The 18,660-nt window shown below is 41.3% G+C and overlaps 1 protein-coding gene across 3 annotated transcripts; it reads right to left on the reverse strand.

Annotated features, from left to right (window-relative positions):
• Window positions 1-1,285: 1,285 nt before the first annotated feature.
• Window positions 1,286-15,373, reverse strand: osr1 (odd-skipped related transcription factor 1). 3 transcript variants are annotated; one of them, XM_072251345.1, is made up of 3 exons: window positions 14,545-15,373; window positions 7,258-7,954; window positions 1,286-6,880 (listed from the first exon to the last, which is right to left on the reverse strand). In XM_072251345.1, exons 1-3 carry the CDS (start codon window positions 14,660-14,662, stop codon window positions 6,745-6,747), a joined length of 951 nt encoding a protein of 316 aa, XP_072107446.1. In that variant the 5' UTR covers window positions 14,663-15,373; the 3' UTR covers window positions 1,286-6,744. The 3 variants fall into 3 exon arrangements, with proteins under 3 accessions (XP_072107446.1, XP_072107447.1, XP_072107448.1); XM_072251346.1 differs by lacking the exon at window positions 14,545-15,373 and adding an exon at window positions 11,926-12,185; XM_072251347.1 differs by lacking the exon at window positions 14,545-15,373 and adding an exon at window positions 9,128-9,421.
• Window positions 15,374-18,660: the final 3,287 nt, after the last annotated feature.

Consider the following 18,660-nt stretch of genomic DNA (forward strand, 5'->3'; position numbering starts at 1 on the left):
CAATATAAAATTATAAAAAGGTGGACATTAGGAATGGAATAAGAGCTGGAAGGTTATATGTGGATCCAGGTCAAGGGGATGATAGAAAGGTGAAGGTGGGTGAATGATATCAGAAGAGACAAAGAGGTGAAGTTGGTGAGTTCTGATAGGAGAGGAAGGCAATTTACCTTGATATCTACCAATATTCACTTCTGGTTGAATTCAGAAGCTGGAGTGGAAGTATTGTTCAGCAGTCTATGTTCTGTATTTTGGCCTTTTTTGCACCTGTCAGAAATTATTTGCATGAGGAAGAGTGAGCGCTGAACTGGTTAATTGCAACATAACTGAAAAAAAGTAAATCAATTCATCTTTTCAGTCTATTAATTTTACATCGCCAGTCAATAATTTTCTGTCCATTGAAATAAGTTGGAAATTAATGGGCTGATATGTGAAATTTCCCAAGAAGTATTTTTATAGAAAGTTTTTCTTTTTTATCTGTCTTGGGAAAGATATCAAGATTTAATAGATTACACATCCTAATTGTTCTAACTTGATTCCCATGAAGCATTTCATAGATTCACAGAAAGATACAGCTCAGGAAAAAAAGCTGTTCAGCTCTCCAAATAGGCATCAACCATCAATTATACATTTACAGTGGCCAATTAACCTACTGGCCTCCACATCTTTAGAAGGTGGGACGAAACTGGAGAACCTGAAGGAAACCCACAGGGTCACAAAGGAAATATGCAAACTCCCCACAGACAGGACTTGAGGTCAGAATTGACCCCGGGTCTTTGGCACTGTGAGACAGCAGCTCCACCAACTGCACTATTATGCTAATGCCGGGCCAGATCTTGCTGGCATGAGGATGCTTCAAGCAATCACAGCCAGTAGTCTCACCACACCTGAACATGATGGTTCAGATGCAGATGTTCTACCAGACTGGTCCTACCTCTCTGGCATGAAGTGCTCTGAGCTCCAGCAGTGTGGTCTGAGCAGTGGCAGAACCTCCAATGATGGACTGAAGCAACCCAGTCCCTGAAACAATCCGAAAACTTGACAACAAGGGTGATCTGGGCTGATCACAGATAGTCTTTATGGACAATGGACTAGTTCAATCAAAATCCAATGCAACACCTCCAGGTCTTTTAAAAATATCCCTTCACCCTCCATTGGAAAAGCTACTAGAAATGAAGTAAATAATAATATATTTCCTAAATAACCAAGAATAATTAGGAACATTTATTCAAAAAAGTGTAATTATTAATCCAAACCAAACTATTTGAAAAAGAATTTACCTTCCCCTTTATTTTCTTCACCACAGCCCTGCAGTGTTCCCAGAGTGTATTTATGAGGTGTAAATGGTGGCAGAGCTCAGCAAAGTCTCCCTCGGAGGTGCTGAGGAAATGACTAGGCTCCTCTAAGGATGTGTTCAGTTGGTTTCAAATCTTTCAGGACCTAGATATTGCACCGACCATATGTGAGCATTGGGCATTCTGGACTCTCCCATTGGCTTTTACCAGTTGAATCTGGGCCAGTGTGAAGAAGGGCCAAAGAACTGGAGACTGGTTTTATGGTGAAGGTTAGGAGGGAGTTTGTTGATGAGGTTCCACGTGATGGGAAGATCTGAGTTAGAACTCAGCTCTAGGGTGGCCTTGCAACTGACATTTCATCTACCTTCAGGTATCGTTGAATATTGGCTCCAATGTTTTCATCAGCATAGAATTGATAGGAATTAGATACTGTACCATGAAAATAAAGTCGAATCAGTATATAGAACAAATTGTCTTGTGCACAATATGCAAGAGTTAAACTATGATGCACTGATTTCAAATTATGGGTGGGATTTGCAGGGGAATGGGGGAAATTGCTTTCACTCAGACCGCACTGGAATGGTGGAACTTACTGCCCAGGGCGACAGGGGCTGAAACCCACTTCTCGTTTAAACGGCACTCAATGGGTACTTGAAAAACCTTGATTTCCAGGAATATTTTACAGAACAAAGAAGGGCAGCAAAGATAGATTGGGCAACTCTGTTTTAACTTGTACGCACACGATGGGCCGAGTGGCCGTTTTGTTTCCTACGTTTTCTGTGGCCCAATGAGACAGCACCCAGCAAATAACAGACCAAGATATATTTATCCGGCAAACTGCGCAAATCCATCAAACGGCAGAATAGGAAAAGAAATAAACGTTTTTTTACTCCACACCTTCGGTACCTCTGGGATTTTTAAAATATATTTCAGGTAGGCATCTAATTTGCATATGGCCAGGTGCCCTGAGCAGTAAGTAGCACAAATGAGTATTTTTTTTTAGCTTTGCTGTTCTCGATTAAGAAATCGTATTGGCAGGACGGAAGAAAGGAGGATTCTTTCTGATCCCCAGAAATGATCAGAAACCATTTGAAGTCGCTCGTGTCAGAACAATGCGACATCTTGTCAGTGTCAGTCTATGTGAGATGATCAAGTTGTATAACAGTCCTTCAATCTAATATGCAGGGCAAGTTGAACCAAGCTGGCACACAACGGGTGTCATCAAACTCACAGAAATGTATCTTAGTACAGCCGATTGAAGACATGGGGAGTGGAAAACGGAAACAATAAACAGATCAAATTAAAGAGAGAGTAGACGGATATGAGCCAAAAAAAAACGCATCAACACGCATCGTGCGATCGCACTAATATTACACAACGAACAACATGATCAATGATTGGTGTAAATTACAAGCCACAGAACAAATCCAGAATAAAAGTGCAAACCTCTTTCTGTAAAGAACGAATCACTTATCCAAGTAGGGAATTGGCTTCACCATGAAACTTTCCTCTAAGCCTGATGATTTCATTTTCCTCCTGACACGCAATCAAAATCTAGATTGCATAAGATAATTACAGATATAGCTTCTAGCATTCAAGTAAGTTTAAAAGTGGGCAGATGGAGGAAATTGGTGTTGAGTGGTCAAAGTACCGTATTAAAATGTCGTACTTGCACTTCGGGAAGTTGCGCTCATGTTCAAACGTGCAGTGTGCGAAGAAAGCTTACTTCGCTAATTCTGAATGTTCTCTTGGATCTTAGATCTAGTTCTGCTCAACAGAGCCTCATGAACCAAAAGTGCTCAGCACTTAGAACAGAAAGCATACGCGCAGGCATTGGCATAGTTCGTGATTGAATGCATTTATAAGGTCGCTGCCTTACAGAATTTTGAGGAAATGTTCTGCCTAAATGAGCAATCTCCCTTATAGCTGATATGGGTATTATTGAAAGGGAGCAAGAAAGGAAAATAAATATTCCACTGGGTTCAACAAGAGGTGTTCTTCTAATACCAAGATTTCAGATCATCGCTCAGAGGGAGAACATACATCTGGCCATCCCTGCACTGGATGTTAGCATTAATCATTTGTTTTATATTATAAACACTATATTGACCTAAGGGTGTTTAATGCTAAGTTTGAGTGCCAAATCTGGAAAATCCATTGCCTACAGCTGTTACATTTCACCTCCGTAAGCACAAAGAGCACAAAGATTATTTTAAAGAGGTAGCTGCAATATTTTCTGCTATTAATCTACGATCTTTACAAAAATGGACACAAAGAGATACAGGAAGTAGATAGGAACGCGAGAAGTAATAGAGGATTAAGCCACTCGGCCCCCTGTAAATGCTACATCCAATAAGAATCTTTTACCTCTGCTTCACTGTTCGGCATTAACTCCACATCCCTGGATTCTCTCAATATCGAAAGTCCTACCACTCCCCGCTTTGATCTGCTCAGCAACAAATCCTCTATAGAATTCCTACGCTTCACTACCTTCTGGGTGAAAAAAAAACACTTATCTAAATCTAGCATGGTCGTTCCCTTATCTTGAGTCTGTGACCCCAGTTCCCAGGTACACAAGAGTTCAATCAGTAACTTTAAAAAGTTCATAGTTCAGTTCGTAAATTACACCAACATGTGGGCCTCGCTTTTTATCTTATCATTTCTTCCTGGGTGTTTTTATTCCACATTCACACTTCCAACATTTTCAGTTTAAGAGTCAGGTTAAAAATAAATCTGAACTGTTTCACCGAAGAATTGTATTTCACTCCCGCAGTTGTCCCTCGGATTAAGACTATGTTTACTCCATTACGAGTGCCAAGAGGTCCCTTTTCTAGACCCCAGAACAAAAATTGCAACGTGGCTCTTAACAAAAATGAGGCGCCAAGTTTGCCGAAGGGCACCGTTTTTCGCTGTTGCGAATTTTAAAGTCGGTAATTGCAATTTGATATTAATTATCTGAAAGTATCTTAAGATCCTTTCAATTTCTAAAATCCACCTGCAGGCAATATAAATATTAAATACACTACCCTCTGAAGCTTTAAATATTAATTGGTGTGAGAAATATTAATTGGGGGTCCAGGAAAGTATAAAATGTGAATAGGAGGTTTAAGAACTGCAAAAAGTTGTATCTGCTGAAAATCCGATTGCAAAAACAAACCAGTCGCCATTTCGACCGTGAACTTAACAAAAAAAAAACCTTACTGTGCTCTATGCAAGGTTCCCGTCCGAGTGTGAAGTTCGGATTTCTCGTGAACAGGTATCATGTTGGTGATAAGAGTGCAGCCCTGCTCTGTGCCGCCAGCCTGCAGGCGGGTTCTGGAATAGCTCCGTGACCTGCGATAGTTGGCTGTGAGTGGAGATCACGGCCGAGTTTACGCAAACCTAGACTGTAGCCCCGCGGTTAATGATGGAGTGCCGAATCCTAACCTCGGTATAATAACTTAATTGTAATCACTGAATTAGAATTTAAAATATGTTCCCGTGAAAGTAACCACAAATTGTTTGAACAGGCGCCATGTTCCAGCAGACACTGGCGGTAAAATTATTAATGTACAGCAAGGAAATGGGAAGAGATTATAGCAGAGAAGATTGTTTTACTTTCAACTTTAGATGAAATACAAAACCAAAACGTAGTAGGGAAGGGGAAATTTTGCGTTTGATTGCCCAGCTGGTTTCTGAAGCTTATTTTTATACCAACCAATCAGACGTGGGGTTAAGTTTATAGAAGAGAATACACGCTTTAAATCTCTTGGCAAGGGGGATTTTTAATGCCTCTTACACACAGCGTTCTTGTCTGCCTACGTCCATTCGGCCCATCTGGTCAGCAAAGGGAGGTCTGAAACTTTTGTCTTCATTCTGAGCAACATTCCCTCAAGTCAGCTAGTAAGCCAACCCCATTCAAAGAGGCGACTCACTTCGGCGGCTGCTCCTAGAATAAAAGGCGCATTCGTAAAATCTGAACATATGTCTTCACGGCTGGACGCAAACGGCAGCTATATAAATACAAAAAAAAGAGCAGTGCAGAATACGGATAAGGTGGTGGAAAGTTGCGGACCTGTGTTGTTCGGTCTCTTCCGATGCGTATAGGTTTAGGTCAGTGAATTGGTAATCTGATGTGCATCCAATTGGTTCTCCGCCTCAAGGCGGTGAAAAGGGAACACGGTCTCGTTGTATATAAAGTAAATCCCTTTTGGAAAAGAAATGGCCAGCGCACTAAATACTGCCTAGGAAATGGCAATTTATTCGTTTTAAAAGATTAGAAATCCAGTGATACATGAAAATAGTAAAAAAAAACAGCGTAAAGTGCCAAAAACATTTACAAAGAACCATGTGTGTTTAAAAACACGGGGGATGGAATGTAGTTTAAAATATTGTTAACTTGCATAACTCTGTCATTTTTTGTTCCTTCTGTTTTAAAGTCGTTTCAATCAACAATCTGATTTATTTTCAGCACCCGCTATACAGCTCAGTCTGCCTCTGTCCAATGTCAGGCAATGGAGATAACGAGCCAGCACTGCGGTGCAGATTTCAATCCCTCCACTGTTCATCGGTGTATTTTTGAGACACGGGAGTTTGTAGATGCCGGAATCTGAAGCAACAAAATCTGCAGGAGGAACTCAACGGGTCGAGCAGCATCTGCGGGAGAAAAGGAATCGTCGACGTTTCCGGTTGAACCCCTACATTAAGCCTGGACACCAGACTCATCGATGCATTTGGTTTTGTTGTCAGGTGCTTGACTCTCCTTACTTCATGACGCTGGTATTTCCTACATTAGCCCGGCCCTCAGTCGGATGCTCTTCATACATTCAAACATCACAAAGTTTCCACATTTCCCCTCTCTGCTGTTATGATTTCTTTTTGGCTTCAAGCTAAAATTTGAAAATAAAAATCCATCCTCTACCCTAAATTTCGACGGACTGAACTCAAGCAACGTTTCTAGCCATAATCGAAGGCTTTTGATTCCTGGATTGTTTTTAGCGTTCTGTGTGAGGCAAAGACGCCTCAGGGACAATTTCTCCGGAAAACATTCACAAGCTGAGCACATTTGTAGGGTTCGGGGTTAATGCAGATTAGAGAATGGGTTTTCAGTTCTGCTTCTTCAATTACACGTTCTGCCACAGTGCTAGCATTTGTGCGGAGATTCCTGGTTAAACGTCTTCTTCTGGCTCCCAAGTTCACTCCGGAGGTCGTCAACAAGAGCGACAGAGTTCAACAGCCTTTGTGTAATGGGAGGGAATCTACTGAAGCAAATAAGTTTTTGTTCTCCCTTGGAAAACGACATAGGTCTTCTGAGAGTGGAATCCCACAAGTAATCTGTTCGCAACTGGAATTAAAATAACAGGAAAGGACGGTGGCAGAATGGATATAGTCTATGCTGCTTCTAAATTTGAGAGATATGTCCACATTACAGGCGCTCAAAGTTCCACCCAATGTCCTGTTTTCAGGCTTGTGCTCAGCACTTAATTTTAGAAGTTTTGAGTTCTTTTACCTGCACGTGCAGTGTTTTGTGAACAGCTAATGTTCTGGACTGGCAAAATCCTTTGCCGCATTCTTGACATTTGAAGGGTTTTTCCTTGGAATGAATGTACCTAAACCAAAGTAACAGAAAGGTTATTATACGTCTGAAAAAGGGACAAAATTATTAATAACAGCTGTAGTGACTTACCATAGGATACCATTAACTTTTTAAGCTCATATGAGAAGCTATTTATCTATGTGTTTTGATACATTTTGTTGACAGACATTTATTTCCATCTTGGATTAAACTAGTAAAGGAATCCTACGGACTTCTGGGAAGAACAATTAAACTGCAAACGTCCTGAAATGAGCCATCAGTCTGGTTCTCTGAAGTTTACCAGCGGGGTATCCTGACACATCCACAACCGAACTTGAAAGAAGCAGAATTCATTTTGGACCACGCCCTCTCCACCCCATCTCCCTTCCCGGTGAAACCGCGTTGCCTTACCTGTGATCGCGGAGGTGATCCTGTCTCCTAAACGCTTTGTGACAAATGTCACACGTGTAAGGCCGTTCGTCGGTGTGGGTCCTTTCGTGAATCAATAGATTGTAAGATTTGGTAAAGTGCCTGCCACAGAATTTACAGACAAATTCTTTCTTGGTTTTGGACGGCAATCTGCCCCTGGTGGGCTTCCTTTCCGACGACAGCTTGGTGACATCCAGCAGGGAACCAATGGCCGAAGGAGAACACTGTTCGTCTATTTCTCCGAGTTTAGGATGATCCTCCTGGGTGGCTGCAATGGCCAAATTGGCGAAGTCGAACCTAGGCCTTGTCTTGTTTGGAACATTGCTTGATTCTTGCTTGGGCGGGAATACATGAGGGAAGATCGGGATGGTGGGCAGCTGAAATCGAGTGTCGACCAGAGCCGAAACAGCGGGCACTTTGGAAAAGGATGATCGGGGCAAAGGCATCGGAGGGTAGCCCAGGGTCCACTGGTGGAGGTGGACCGTGTGCAGGGTGCTGAAGCCGTAGAGGTTGTGCAGCTGCTCTGGTGGCGTGGGAATGCCGTTGGAAGCTTGGAGAAAGGCATAATTCGCCAGCTGCAGCGACGGGTGAATGGGAACCGGAGCCGGAATAGTCTTACTGCCCATCGTGCTCGCAGGTAGAGCGCTAACTGCAGGAGACCTGGCCAACTTGCAGAAACCTTGGTGGAAAAGAGAAAAAGTAAAACAAGGAGTAAACAACGACGTGATTTACTTCCATTCGTATTAAAAGTCCAATGAGTAATCAGACATGACATCAGCGCTAACAGAAAATGCTGCCCCAACGTAAACTGACATAAAGAACAAGCAATTGTACAGTAAAATCCACATGTCTTACCAACAAAGTGTAAACATATTCAGCAAACACAGCCCTGCACTTTATTGGGAGCGGTCGGGGTTTACCGACCCTCAAAGAATAAACACCCAGACCAGTGAAATATGACAATCCCAGCCATCGCCGCCCGCAAGGCTGTTTATTTATATCCCTTGCTCGAGGACTTTGGAAGTCCAGTAAGTGCCCCACTGCGGTCTTAAACAGAGGTGAAGTAAAAACGTTTCCAGCCTGCAGCCTAACAAGAGTCATCAATAATAATTAGAGAAATCGACAGGTAAGAAAGGTTGTATGCAAGATACAAGAATCAGAAATAGATTTTTGTCTTGATCACTCCTGTTACTGCGATTTACGGCGTGAAAAGGGTAACTTGTCCCTTTTCGCTGGAATACAACTAAAACTGAAGGTGCCGCCTGGAGAATGAAACACGTTTTTAAACAGCCATTTTAAAATGTTGTTAATCAACATCTATCATCTCCGGAACCAAGCGCTGATCCCAACAAGCGAGTGAAAGAAGAATCACGTGTAAGTGGGTCGGGTGGGGTATTTGTCGTAACCTTTCACTGCAGCGATGCATCAAAGGCACAACTTGGTAAGGAGGTACCTTTGGTCAGTAACAAACAAGAGAAAATCTGCAGATGCTGGAAACCACAGTAATACACACAAAATGCTGAAGGAACTCAACAGGTCAGGCAGCATCAATGGAAAAGAGTAAACAGCCGATGCTTCGGGCCGACACCCTTTATCAGGACGTCCTGCTAAATGGCCTCGGCCCGAAACGTCGGCTGTTTACTCTTTTCCATAGATGCTGCCTGGCCTGCTGAGTTCCTCCAGCATTTGGGGTGTATGAAATTTTGCCACTGTTGCTATTTTTGAAACTTTGCTGAAACCTTGATGCTGTGGTTAAGGTAAAGGCAAATCAAAACAGTTTTTTTTTACACTTGTCACGTCAGGCTCTTAAACCTATGTTATTTAAAAAAAATCTGAAAATGAATATACATACACGGTGCACCGTTGTTTGCTGGTGGGGGTTGAACGGGAAGCCCGCGGAACCTGCACAGATTCAGCGTCTCTAGTGTGTTTCCGCGGCTTATTTGCTATCCTTGTCTTTGAGATGGGGACTTGAAACTCGAGTCACAAACAAATCGGCGAGAATCAGTCGCTGTTGCATTTGGGAAAATATGGCAAGACGCGACTAATTAGCATTTTCTGGTCTTCAGATCACCAGGGATTTAGTGGTTTATGGTCAAGTAATTGACTCCTTTTTCGGATCATTAGAAATATCCCATCAGTTATGACAGCGTTTCTTGCACAAGATAGTACAAGACGCGAACTTAAGTAAAAAGTGTGGGGGGGGGGCGGGGAGGGAACGAATGAATCATAGCGACCGCTTCGTTTTCGCAATTAAACACCACGTTAAGTATATTTTCAGCAACAGTTAAAAAAACACGTCATGAGGGAATCAGAACGGTAATCGTTCTAAATTATGTGAAAGGAATTGGCAAACCAAGCAGACTGACATCATGCGGAATTCCTCTGCAATGACCCAGAATAAAATACAGTGACATTTCGCAAAGATTGGCTTTGCTAATTGGTGAGACTTTCCATTAGTGTTGGTAAGAAAAGTCACACCAGAAATTTCCGTTAACTCTCAACAGTCACGGCAGATAAAACTCAGTGGAACTAGTCACGGGTAATTTGTCAACATGCGCTCAGTGAAAGAAGTTCCAGTGGGGGGTGATGTGTCTGTAATTATCCCAGCTGCTGATTAGGGTCTATTATGTTAACTTATACTTCAGTGCCGCCAGCAACCCGATGTCGCTTTTAACTTATTGAATAAAATCGGTCCTTTAGTTTCAATTAACTAGTCCAACATTCAGAAACGTAGGGAACGTGCTCCGTTAATAACTGCAACAGCGACGAGTGTAATTACGCACCCAGCACACCGACGTGTTTGCATCAACGGAATTCTAATATATATTAAACCTCGTGGAATGCTCCCGTGGGGCTGTAAATGCTTCAATTATATTTAAGCCGAAGAAATGCCTTCAACTTTTATCCTCAGCAGCCCTAATGCAAAATACTCTATTAAACTCACATTGAATTTATTTTTATTGTTATTGATTTATTTTTAGAAACAGCCTCTCAAAGATAACGCTGAACATATCTGTTCGCAATCTGCTCAATATTGGTGTGGTCTGACATATAAGCCATTAATCACGAAGCCTTAGTACATTAGGCACAAACGGGCCGTTTTTGAAAATGTTAAGTGCGAGGAAAGAAGAATTGTTCCCTTACCATGAAACATTCTAATCTCTTGCCTCCTAGTTTTTTTTTTTGGAAGACGTCCAAACTGAATTTTAGAGTTTAGTACAGAGCCTTTACGATGCAACCGAAATCCCTCCTATTTGTCTCCTCTTAAAGTAAACTGGCATCAGAAGTAGTGGGAAACATCGTGTATTGGCCTATGTTTTAATAGAGTTTGTGTACGGTCTCTGGGGATCAATATAAAGAGTACTATCTCATATCTCCCGCGTCAACAAATACATTCGGAAGTGTAAGTCCCACTGAAACCACATATATAGTTTCAGATTATATTTACCTTACAGTAAACTGAACTTTTATATTTTATTTTTATTACCCTTCTTGCTGAGAGCCCTGTTTACCACGGAGACCGCAGAGAACTAGAATAATATGTGCTGAAGCAGACTCAGATAGAAACGACGAACGCGTTCTAAAAGCATAAGTGAGTACCCGCCAGGAGCAGAAATCAGCCAACGCTGCTGATAAAATGCCCTGTTACTTTCATGAATTCGTTTCAGGACCAATCTGGGAACAGACTCTGATAATGTGACTATTCCAAACGGTTAAATCATTTGGAATAGTCACATTATACCTTACCTGAAATTTCACTTCCTTCTTTTGTAATCACGATTATGAAACATTATTGGTCGGATTCAAGACGTCTAAGTAATAATGCACAGTTCATTTCAAGAACTAGGGGTAATGCCATGTTCTTAAAAACACTCACTCCCCACCGCGAAAATTTAGTTCACTGTCGAGCTGAGCTCCAAACAGCAGGTACTTCCTGGAAACCTGCAAATAACTAGATACAGCAGGTGCATCGCGCCTGTTGCTGAATAACGATACCAACTCATTGTATCTTGAGAGTCGAAATAAGAATCGAGTGGTATTCGTAATCTTCCAGTCAGCACTTATATTTTGCCAAGATGTAAGATCTTTACATAAATATTCCCCAGTTTAGGCAACCATCCACTAAATAAAACCTCTACACCTGTCTTTAAACACACAGCTATTCAGTAGATGAACTTCAAATATATCATGGGGCCGGCCGTTCACAACAGCTCTAAGCTGAAGAGGGAACAGCTTCATTGAATCAACGCGGCCAAGTGGTTTTGACGGGGAGTTACTAGGTATTCGAAAGTAAAGCCACGGTGTCTAGAGATCAAGCAAAAATCTGAAAAGGAAGGACTGAATAAACCTGGACTTTTAGGTGAGGTCGGAGGAACGGGCTAGTTGTAAACTTGATATTTGTTTAATATTACTATGCTCTCTGGTCATTATGATTACAAAGATTACCAACACATCTACCGACTTTTTTAAGATGCAGCTGATTTCATCGCTATAATTTTAGCCACATCACATTGAACACAGCCTACGTGCCTTTATTCCCCTGTGTTCAGGTTGAGTTTCCGGATATTCAAGCACGCACAAATGGTAATAATAGGTAAAATGTACCAGCCACTGCTGCGTTTAGAAGGCTGTTTAGCAGTTCCGTACCTGAAAGGCTCATTTACACGACTGAATTGTATTCGGGGCTCTGATGAGGATTAAGCGTCAACATAGGCGAAGTAATAAAAAGGCAGGCTGCTTAAAACGTGTCCGTTTCTCTCCCAGTGTGATAAAAGCCACATGCCCGAGAACATTTCTCCTCCCAATTACAACTATATGGCTGAACACTTCCACACACGTGCAGCTGCTAACTTTAACTTTATAGCCTGCAAGAGAATGATAGCAAGCAGCCAGAGCTGGTCAGTGGTCGATTGACTACTATTAGGGAAAGTCTCATTTGGCCAGGACCTACTGACGAGAGGTGTCGTTTATTCCTCGTCGAATAACTTGGTGCGGATTCCCATTAATTTCAACAAATCATCGTCCTTTCTCCTCTCCCTCCCCCTCGCAACAAAATATCAAAGATCATTTAAAAAATAACAGAAATAGCGCAAGTTATTTGCTGCGCAAATGAGAACAGGCAAATTATATACAGACACTCAATCGAGAAAAGCTTAATTCTGCCAAAATAAATTTACACTACAAAATAAGTCCATAAACTTGAAAAAGTACATCTGAGCGGAATCTCTTTCTATTCACAGTTATCTCAACAGCCCTGCTTTAGCAATAGTCTTCTGAGCTGCAGTCTAATTTATAAGTCCGAAGCGATTTCGCCCTCTCATCGCCAGCGTACTTGCTAACTGAACACAGGAATATTGGAAAGCTGGGCGCGCTGTGCCATATCAATCAATGTTTGCTTTTAGATCTACGTTCCAAATGCTTCGGGGCATCATTATTCATCGGATTATCACAAAATCACAATGAGTACACTGTTTGGAGAATCGAAGAGCTCAAAGCACTTTTCAGCCGGCAGTGTTAATTAATACACCGAGTAAGACAAACAAGCAGTTTCTACGTGTAAACTATGGATGAGTTGGCTTTTACACGGGGGTAGGGGAAATGTTTAGTCCAATGTGCAGTTTGTATACAGAATGAAGTGGAGTAGTTGAACGAATTTCAACACTCAGCTGTTTTACATCCACATTCCGAGAAGAAGCGCAACGATCGCTTCTCTATTGTATATTTGTCAGTGTTCTCCTGACTGAAAGAATAACCGTGTGTGGATTCACAAAGATCCTTCAAAGTTATCAGTTATCGTCTTTGCTTTAGTTTGGATTGGAAATTAAATATGGTTATTATTTTAGAAAATGAAATTTTGATTTTCATAACAGAGTGAAGTTCTGCAGAGAACGACCCGTGTACGCAATTATGATGTAATGTGAAGTATCTGTCACCCAATCCGCTGTTACAGCCTAACTCATGGATTAAGATAATATTTAAAATGACAATACACGATAATAAAATGATTTCTACCACTGCTGATCTAGTACTATTGTGTTCCATTTATCGTAGGTGACGACGTTAAAATAAACTGAACAATTCGAGATTACATATAATGCTGGCGAAATTAACTACGTTGTCTTTTCCTTTAAAATATTTCACTTTACTGTTGATTATTCGTCTCACATCAAGTTGGGACTCTGTATTTTATGGAAATAGAGGAAGGCGGTTTGGGAATAAAAAAAGTGCTCCACGTATTTGACCCTGTCAGTACCTGTACCATTGACCGCACTGGAGACCTTATTGAATGCATCCCTTCAATATTATTAGCAGTAAACTGCTCGCTGCACCGGAAACAGCTGGGAACAACTCGCGAGCCGGCTCGATTTACTGGTCGCCTCGCCGTGGACGGTGGCAGAAAGTCGTGTGTTTACATCTGAATGATTGCACGAGATCCAAGTAACCACCCCCACCCCACCCCAAAGGCGCTAGGGGTGAAAAAAAGTATCAATGCATTGATTCGATAGCATGATCGCCCACCCCCACCCACTGTCCCGACTGGTGGGACCGAGTGGGTTCAGGAGTTCTGGAGCTGGGCACATGTGTTTATATACAGCCTGCACGTGCTTTATCAGACGCAGGTCTATGCAGAAACTCATCAAGACCTGTCAATGGATGTTAATGCTAGAAAATTCTGAATAGACTTAGCAAAGAGGAAACGTGTTTAGTTTCGTTCCACGATGTGGATTAGCATCGCACTAGTCCTCCTAGTTAAACCTACATAAACGTGCCCGCTGTGTATAAGATGTACAGCTGCTAGGGTCGCTAATGGGCCAGCGAGCCTCCACTGTGAACGCCGCCGAATAGCAGGAGTTAACATTGGGTACGGAGGTTTGATCTAACTTCGTTCAAGCTGACCCCTTTTATTTCAGAATGATTTAATTCACAACCCCGTGCATAGTAAAACACTATCATTAACATAGTCATACGGATTTTCAGATTGACTCGCGCGCTTTACTTTCCGAAACACATCATAAAGGTGGAAAATGCCACTGCAGTTGAACCTGGATACCTACAAATTCTTGTGCAGTTGGAAATTTAAAAAAATAAAACTTTGATAAATTCTCAGCGCTGTATATGAATGCGAACAACTGTCTTTGAAACATTACATTTCCATGCAATCAAACTGAAATTCCCCGCGTCCTATAAACCACGATCACCCCCGCCCCCTCCCAACTTTTATCCACTTAATGCAATTCAATGAAGAGAGCAAAAAAATGTGGTTACCTGCACCGGGGAACTCCTCGGGCACTGCGAGGGTCGCCGCTTTTTCGCTTGAACTAATGGCAGATGTGGAGCTGGAGGGGGCGGCGGCTGTGGCACAAGCGCATACCCAAGTTGGCATGCTCTGAACTCGGAGATGGCGTTGCGTCGGCGAAGTGGGGTTACAGGGCGGCTGGTGGCACCAGCCAAAAACGACCGAGACCGTGTCAGACAGCCCTTGAGCAGCGGTGGTGCAGCTCGCCTTCTGTTCGAAGGGAGATGCCGAACACAGTCCGATTCCTCCAGACCCCTCGAACCACCTCCTATTTCAACTGAGTCCTGGGAGAAATCCTGGGACGGCGCAGGCGCACTGCGCAACCAGGCGGCCCCACCAACAAAAAGTCAATAAACTTTCCGCAAAGTTCACAGCATCGCCGAGGAGACAGATGCTGCGGAGCTTCATGCATCTTTAGGCTTAAGACATGATAAGAAAACATTAAAAACTAAAATAACAACGTTTCCTGGCCCTGTCGGACAACATTTTATTTTTTATATTAACTTAACTCAAAGAAAAATGTACGGTGACTTCCTGAGAGAGAAAAAAAATCCGCCAGGCCACCAAATGGAAATGAAATTAGACAGTAGATTCTGACCTTGATGGTGCCCAGATGATAATTTGGGCTATTTTAGGAATCCGCTGAAACTACCAATTTATTTCTTGCACCAGACCTAAAGCGATACATGATCGGCGTTTTGAGATTGGGCTATCTGTAACAAGCGATAAAGACAGCAGTGAAAGAACTTAAATGCATTTTCTGCTGTCGTTCGATCAAGGGGGTTACGGAAGGAAGAAAACTCTGAAGAAGATATGGATACAACTCCCACTCTAAGATCCACTAAAAAAAAGACGAAAATATGCAGAGAGACTAAATCTCGTTGCTAGGTTATAAATAAGTTTAAAATGGTCAATTTAATTAAGACACCGCAACTATTAAAAACTCTTTTCCGTAAGAAAACTTCTGTTTTCCCCAAATTAAAGGACTTATTCAATATCTTCCTCCAACACAAAAATGCTGTGGGAATAGTTAATATATATATATTTCACACACACAGACACACACAGACACAGACACACACACACACACACACACACACACACGAAAGTTTTCAGCGAACGAAATGGAAATCAGATGTTTCCCGGTTTTACTTTGAGTATGAATATAGGTAATATGGATACTTTAAAAATGATTGACGTGTTCGTTTATCAGACAACTTTGTACGTATCTTTCTAATACAGAGTCAATGCAAATTATAGAGTGAATAGTCTGATCTAGTTTGAGATTCCCAATCTTTTCCTTTGCTCAGCTCATTTGAAGGGTGTGTAGGTCCCCATTCACCGGTTAACGTTTCGGCGAAGATCTCTTCCTTTCTGTTTTTGCTTATTATCTCTTTCATGTTTCCCAATTTCCATCCTGTTAATAGGAAATAAAGGGAGAGATTTTTTTTAACAGCTCACTCGTTCATCTAAAATAAAACTACAACTCGAAGCGAGTGTGGCTGATTCATTCAGCGAGTTGGATACGCTTGCTTTGATTCATGCTGCAAGGTAATCTGGATTGCCACTGTTCACCTTTTCACACACTTCGCAATCCAAGCACCATCCATCCATCCCTTGGCATGGCTCGTAGTCAAACGCATTTTAAAGCTCAGGTTTGAGCTCAAACTGCAGCATTTTAAAAAGGAAATATCAAAGCATGTATAAATGTTTTTATAGCTGTTTTTTTTTATTCCAACCCCCTCTGAAGACCGAGTAAAGGAAGGAAGATTTCTTGAAACAAATTTGTACCAAGGAGGTGATGAAAATATATGACCAATGAAATATAACAAGTATTAACATTTTGCGGTGTGAAACGGACAGGTTTTTTTTTCAAGATGCATCATTTTAATTGCGTGTTTGTAGTCCTCTGAAACTTTATTCTGTCTTCATGTGAACTGCACTCACACGGTTAACAATTTATGTCCGATATTCTTTTCGTTTGACTCTGTGGGCACTTTATTCTGACAATTATTAACTCGCAGTGCTTTAAAAGGAAAAGCTGACATTGTGCTCGTTACAGAAATATTCTCCCCCAATCGGTGCCCATTGGATTTCCCTGTAACATAATAACCTGTTGTTTTAGTTGTAATGCAAAACAAACAAATCTCCAAGGTAGTATAATTAACGTAAATACACAGACGTCACCTCGAGTTGGAAAATAGCAGCAAACAGTGCTCAAGATGTTCAGCCTTTAAACTATTATTCAATTTGCCATCCAATTACGATTAAGACAAATTAACCGGCTAGAGTTACTCATTAGGTATTTTTGTTGGCTTATTATCACTCAGAGAATATTGTCATAATAAAGTGGTGGAGTGTTTTAATTTGTTTTCCGTCTGTATCAAATATGGATTTGTAAATTAAATGAGGGGATATAAGACGTATGTAAGGAAGCAAGCTTCATTGACACGTAACACTTCACTTTGTCTACACGAATCCTTCAAGCTGGAAATCCTATGTGGTATGTTAAAACGCAGCTATACAGTGTGCAGTGTCTCGTCCGTTTTTGTCCATTATTTATCCTACAGTTTATTGGAGGATTTCGTCGTTTATCTTAAAATTCGCTATAATTAATTCTCTCATGACGCCACGTAGATTTAGCTTAAGCTCAACCAAACACTTCTTAAAGTAACAATGGTAATTATTATAAAGACAAATTGATGACAAAATAATTAAAATAATTCTACCATTTCCAGAAATCATTGAGCCATTGATTCTTACAATATTTCGATGTACACGTGACAGTTATTTTTAGATTGTAGTGACATAGTGATCGTTATCATTAATTGCAAAGAGATGTGAAGTAAATAATTAAATACATCGATAATTTCATATCTTTCAATCAACAACCGTTTTGAGACGACAGTATAAAAGTATTTCCTTAGTTGCTATAAAGGTGGAAACGAGATTAAGTCACCGAAGTCCATATCAACTGTAACATGAACACATCGCGCCACCCTCTGGTTTTATAAAGTAGAGCATTTTATCACTGGAATTCGTCCTTTGATGATAAATGTCACCATTTTGACATTTAGTGTGCCGAATCATATAAATTTTAAATTCGCATTCGTATGTGACAATCTTGAGCTGCCTATAAAAGAGGCCAGTGACAGATATCAAGACTGCAGTCACTGCCGCTAAATACTGAATAAGTTTTGACATAAATTAGCATAAAATAAATGTTATTAAAAAAACTCGCGATGGCCATATCTCAAATTTTGCTTGCGTACCAAAGTAAGTGGTTTTTAATTCCAATCTATTCCCGCTTTAAAAATGCTTGTGAATTCACTTGATGTAGAAGGCCCTCACACAAACTCACAGTGTGTTCACTGAACATCAATGCTGGGCATCGGAGGCCCGAAGAGACACATTTGATCACATTCCATGCTTCGGCAAATGCGAAATGAAGTTTATCATCCAGCACTTCAACTATAACAAGATCCAACGGTGAATAGTAATTCAACGGTAAACTTATTTTCAGGCCTCTATCCCAAGAAACCAGTGGCCCTCCCACATCACTCTAAGTGTACTTATGTCCCGCTGTTGTTATGCGCTGACTATATTCGTCGTAACACCATCACGAGGTGGATTTTGCAGATTTAAGTTGCTTTATGAGAAAGTAGCGAATGCTGGAGGCATTGATCAGATTTATTTTGGCGAGTAGTATAATCTGCAGCTCGCCGCCGCCCCTTCACTCCGGAGACCAGAGGTTCTGCCCGACAGACACCTCGGATCCGAAAATCGAACCGGCAGAATCTCATCGGTCGTCCCGTTATCCATCGTACTGAAACTCATTTTCCATCGGTTTCAATGAAAAGTAAAATGCGGCAATATTTACACGGGTTTACCGACCTGGCACTGCTAAATTTCATTTCATAATCGAAATTGCAACAAATTTGTTCATTGGATTTGAAATAAAATTTTATAAGAATAAGAAATAATTTAGCAAAATACATGAGTTTGGACTGGAAGGAAATGAGAGGACTAGCGGGTATAATATCGAAAAACGGGAAGTCTGTTCCCATTTCTTCACCTGCGATTAA

The sequence above is a fragment of the Mobula birostris genome, chromosome 2 (genome assembly GCF_030028105.1).
Source record: "Mobula birostris isolate sMobBir1 chromosome 2, sMobBir1.hap1, whole genome shotgun sequence".
NCBI lineage: Eukaryota > Metazoa > Chordata > Chondrichthyes > Myliobatiformes > Myliobatidae > Mobula > Mobula birostris.

What these genes read in the sequence shown, in the direction of transcription:
- osr1 (XM_072251345.1), bottom strand. Translation starts at nt 14,662, where the DNA reads ATGCCAACTTGGGTATGCGCTTGTGCCACAGCCGCCGCCCCCTCCAGC. An exon ending in CGAGGAGTTCCCCGGTGCAG is followed by an intron (nt 7,955 to 14,544) that starts GTAACCACATTT and finishes TTTTCCACCAAG; the next exon opens with GTTTCTGCAAGTTGGCCAGG. An exon ending in GATCACCTCCGCGATCACAG is followed by an intron (nt 6,881 to 7,257) that starts GTAAGGCAACGC and finishes ACTTTGGTTTAG; the next exon opens with GTACATTCATTCCAAGGAAA.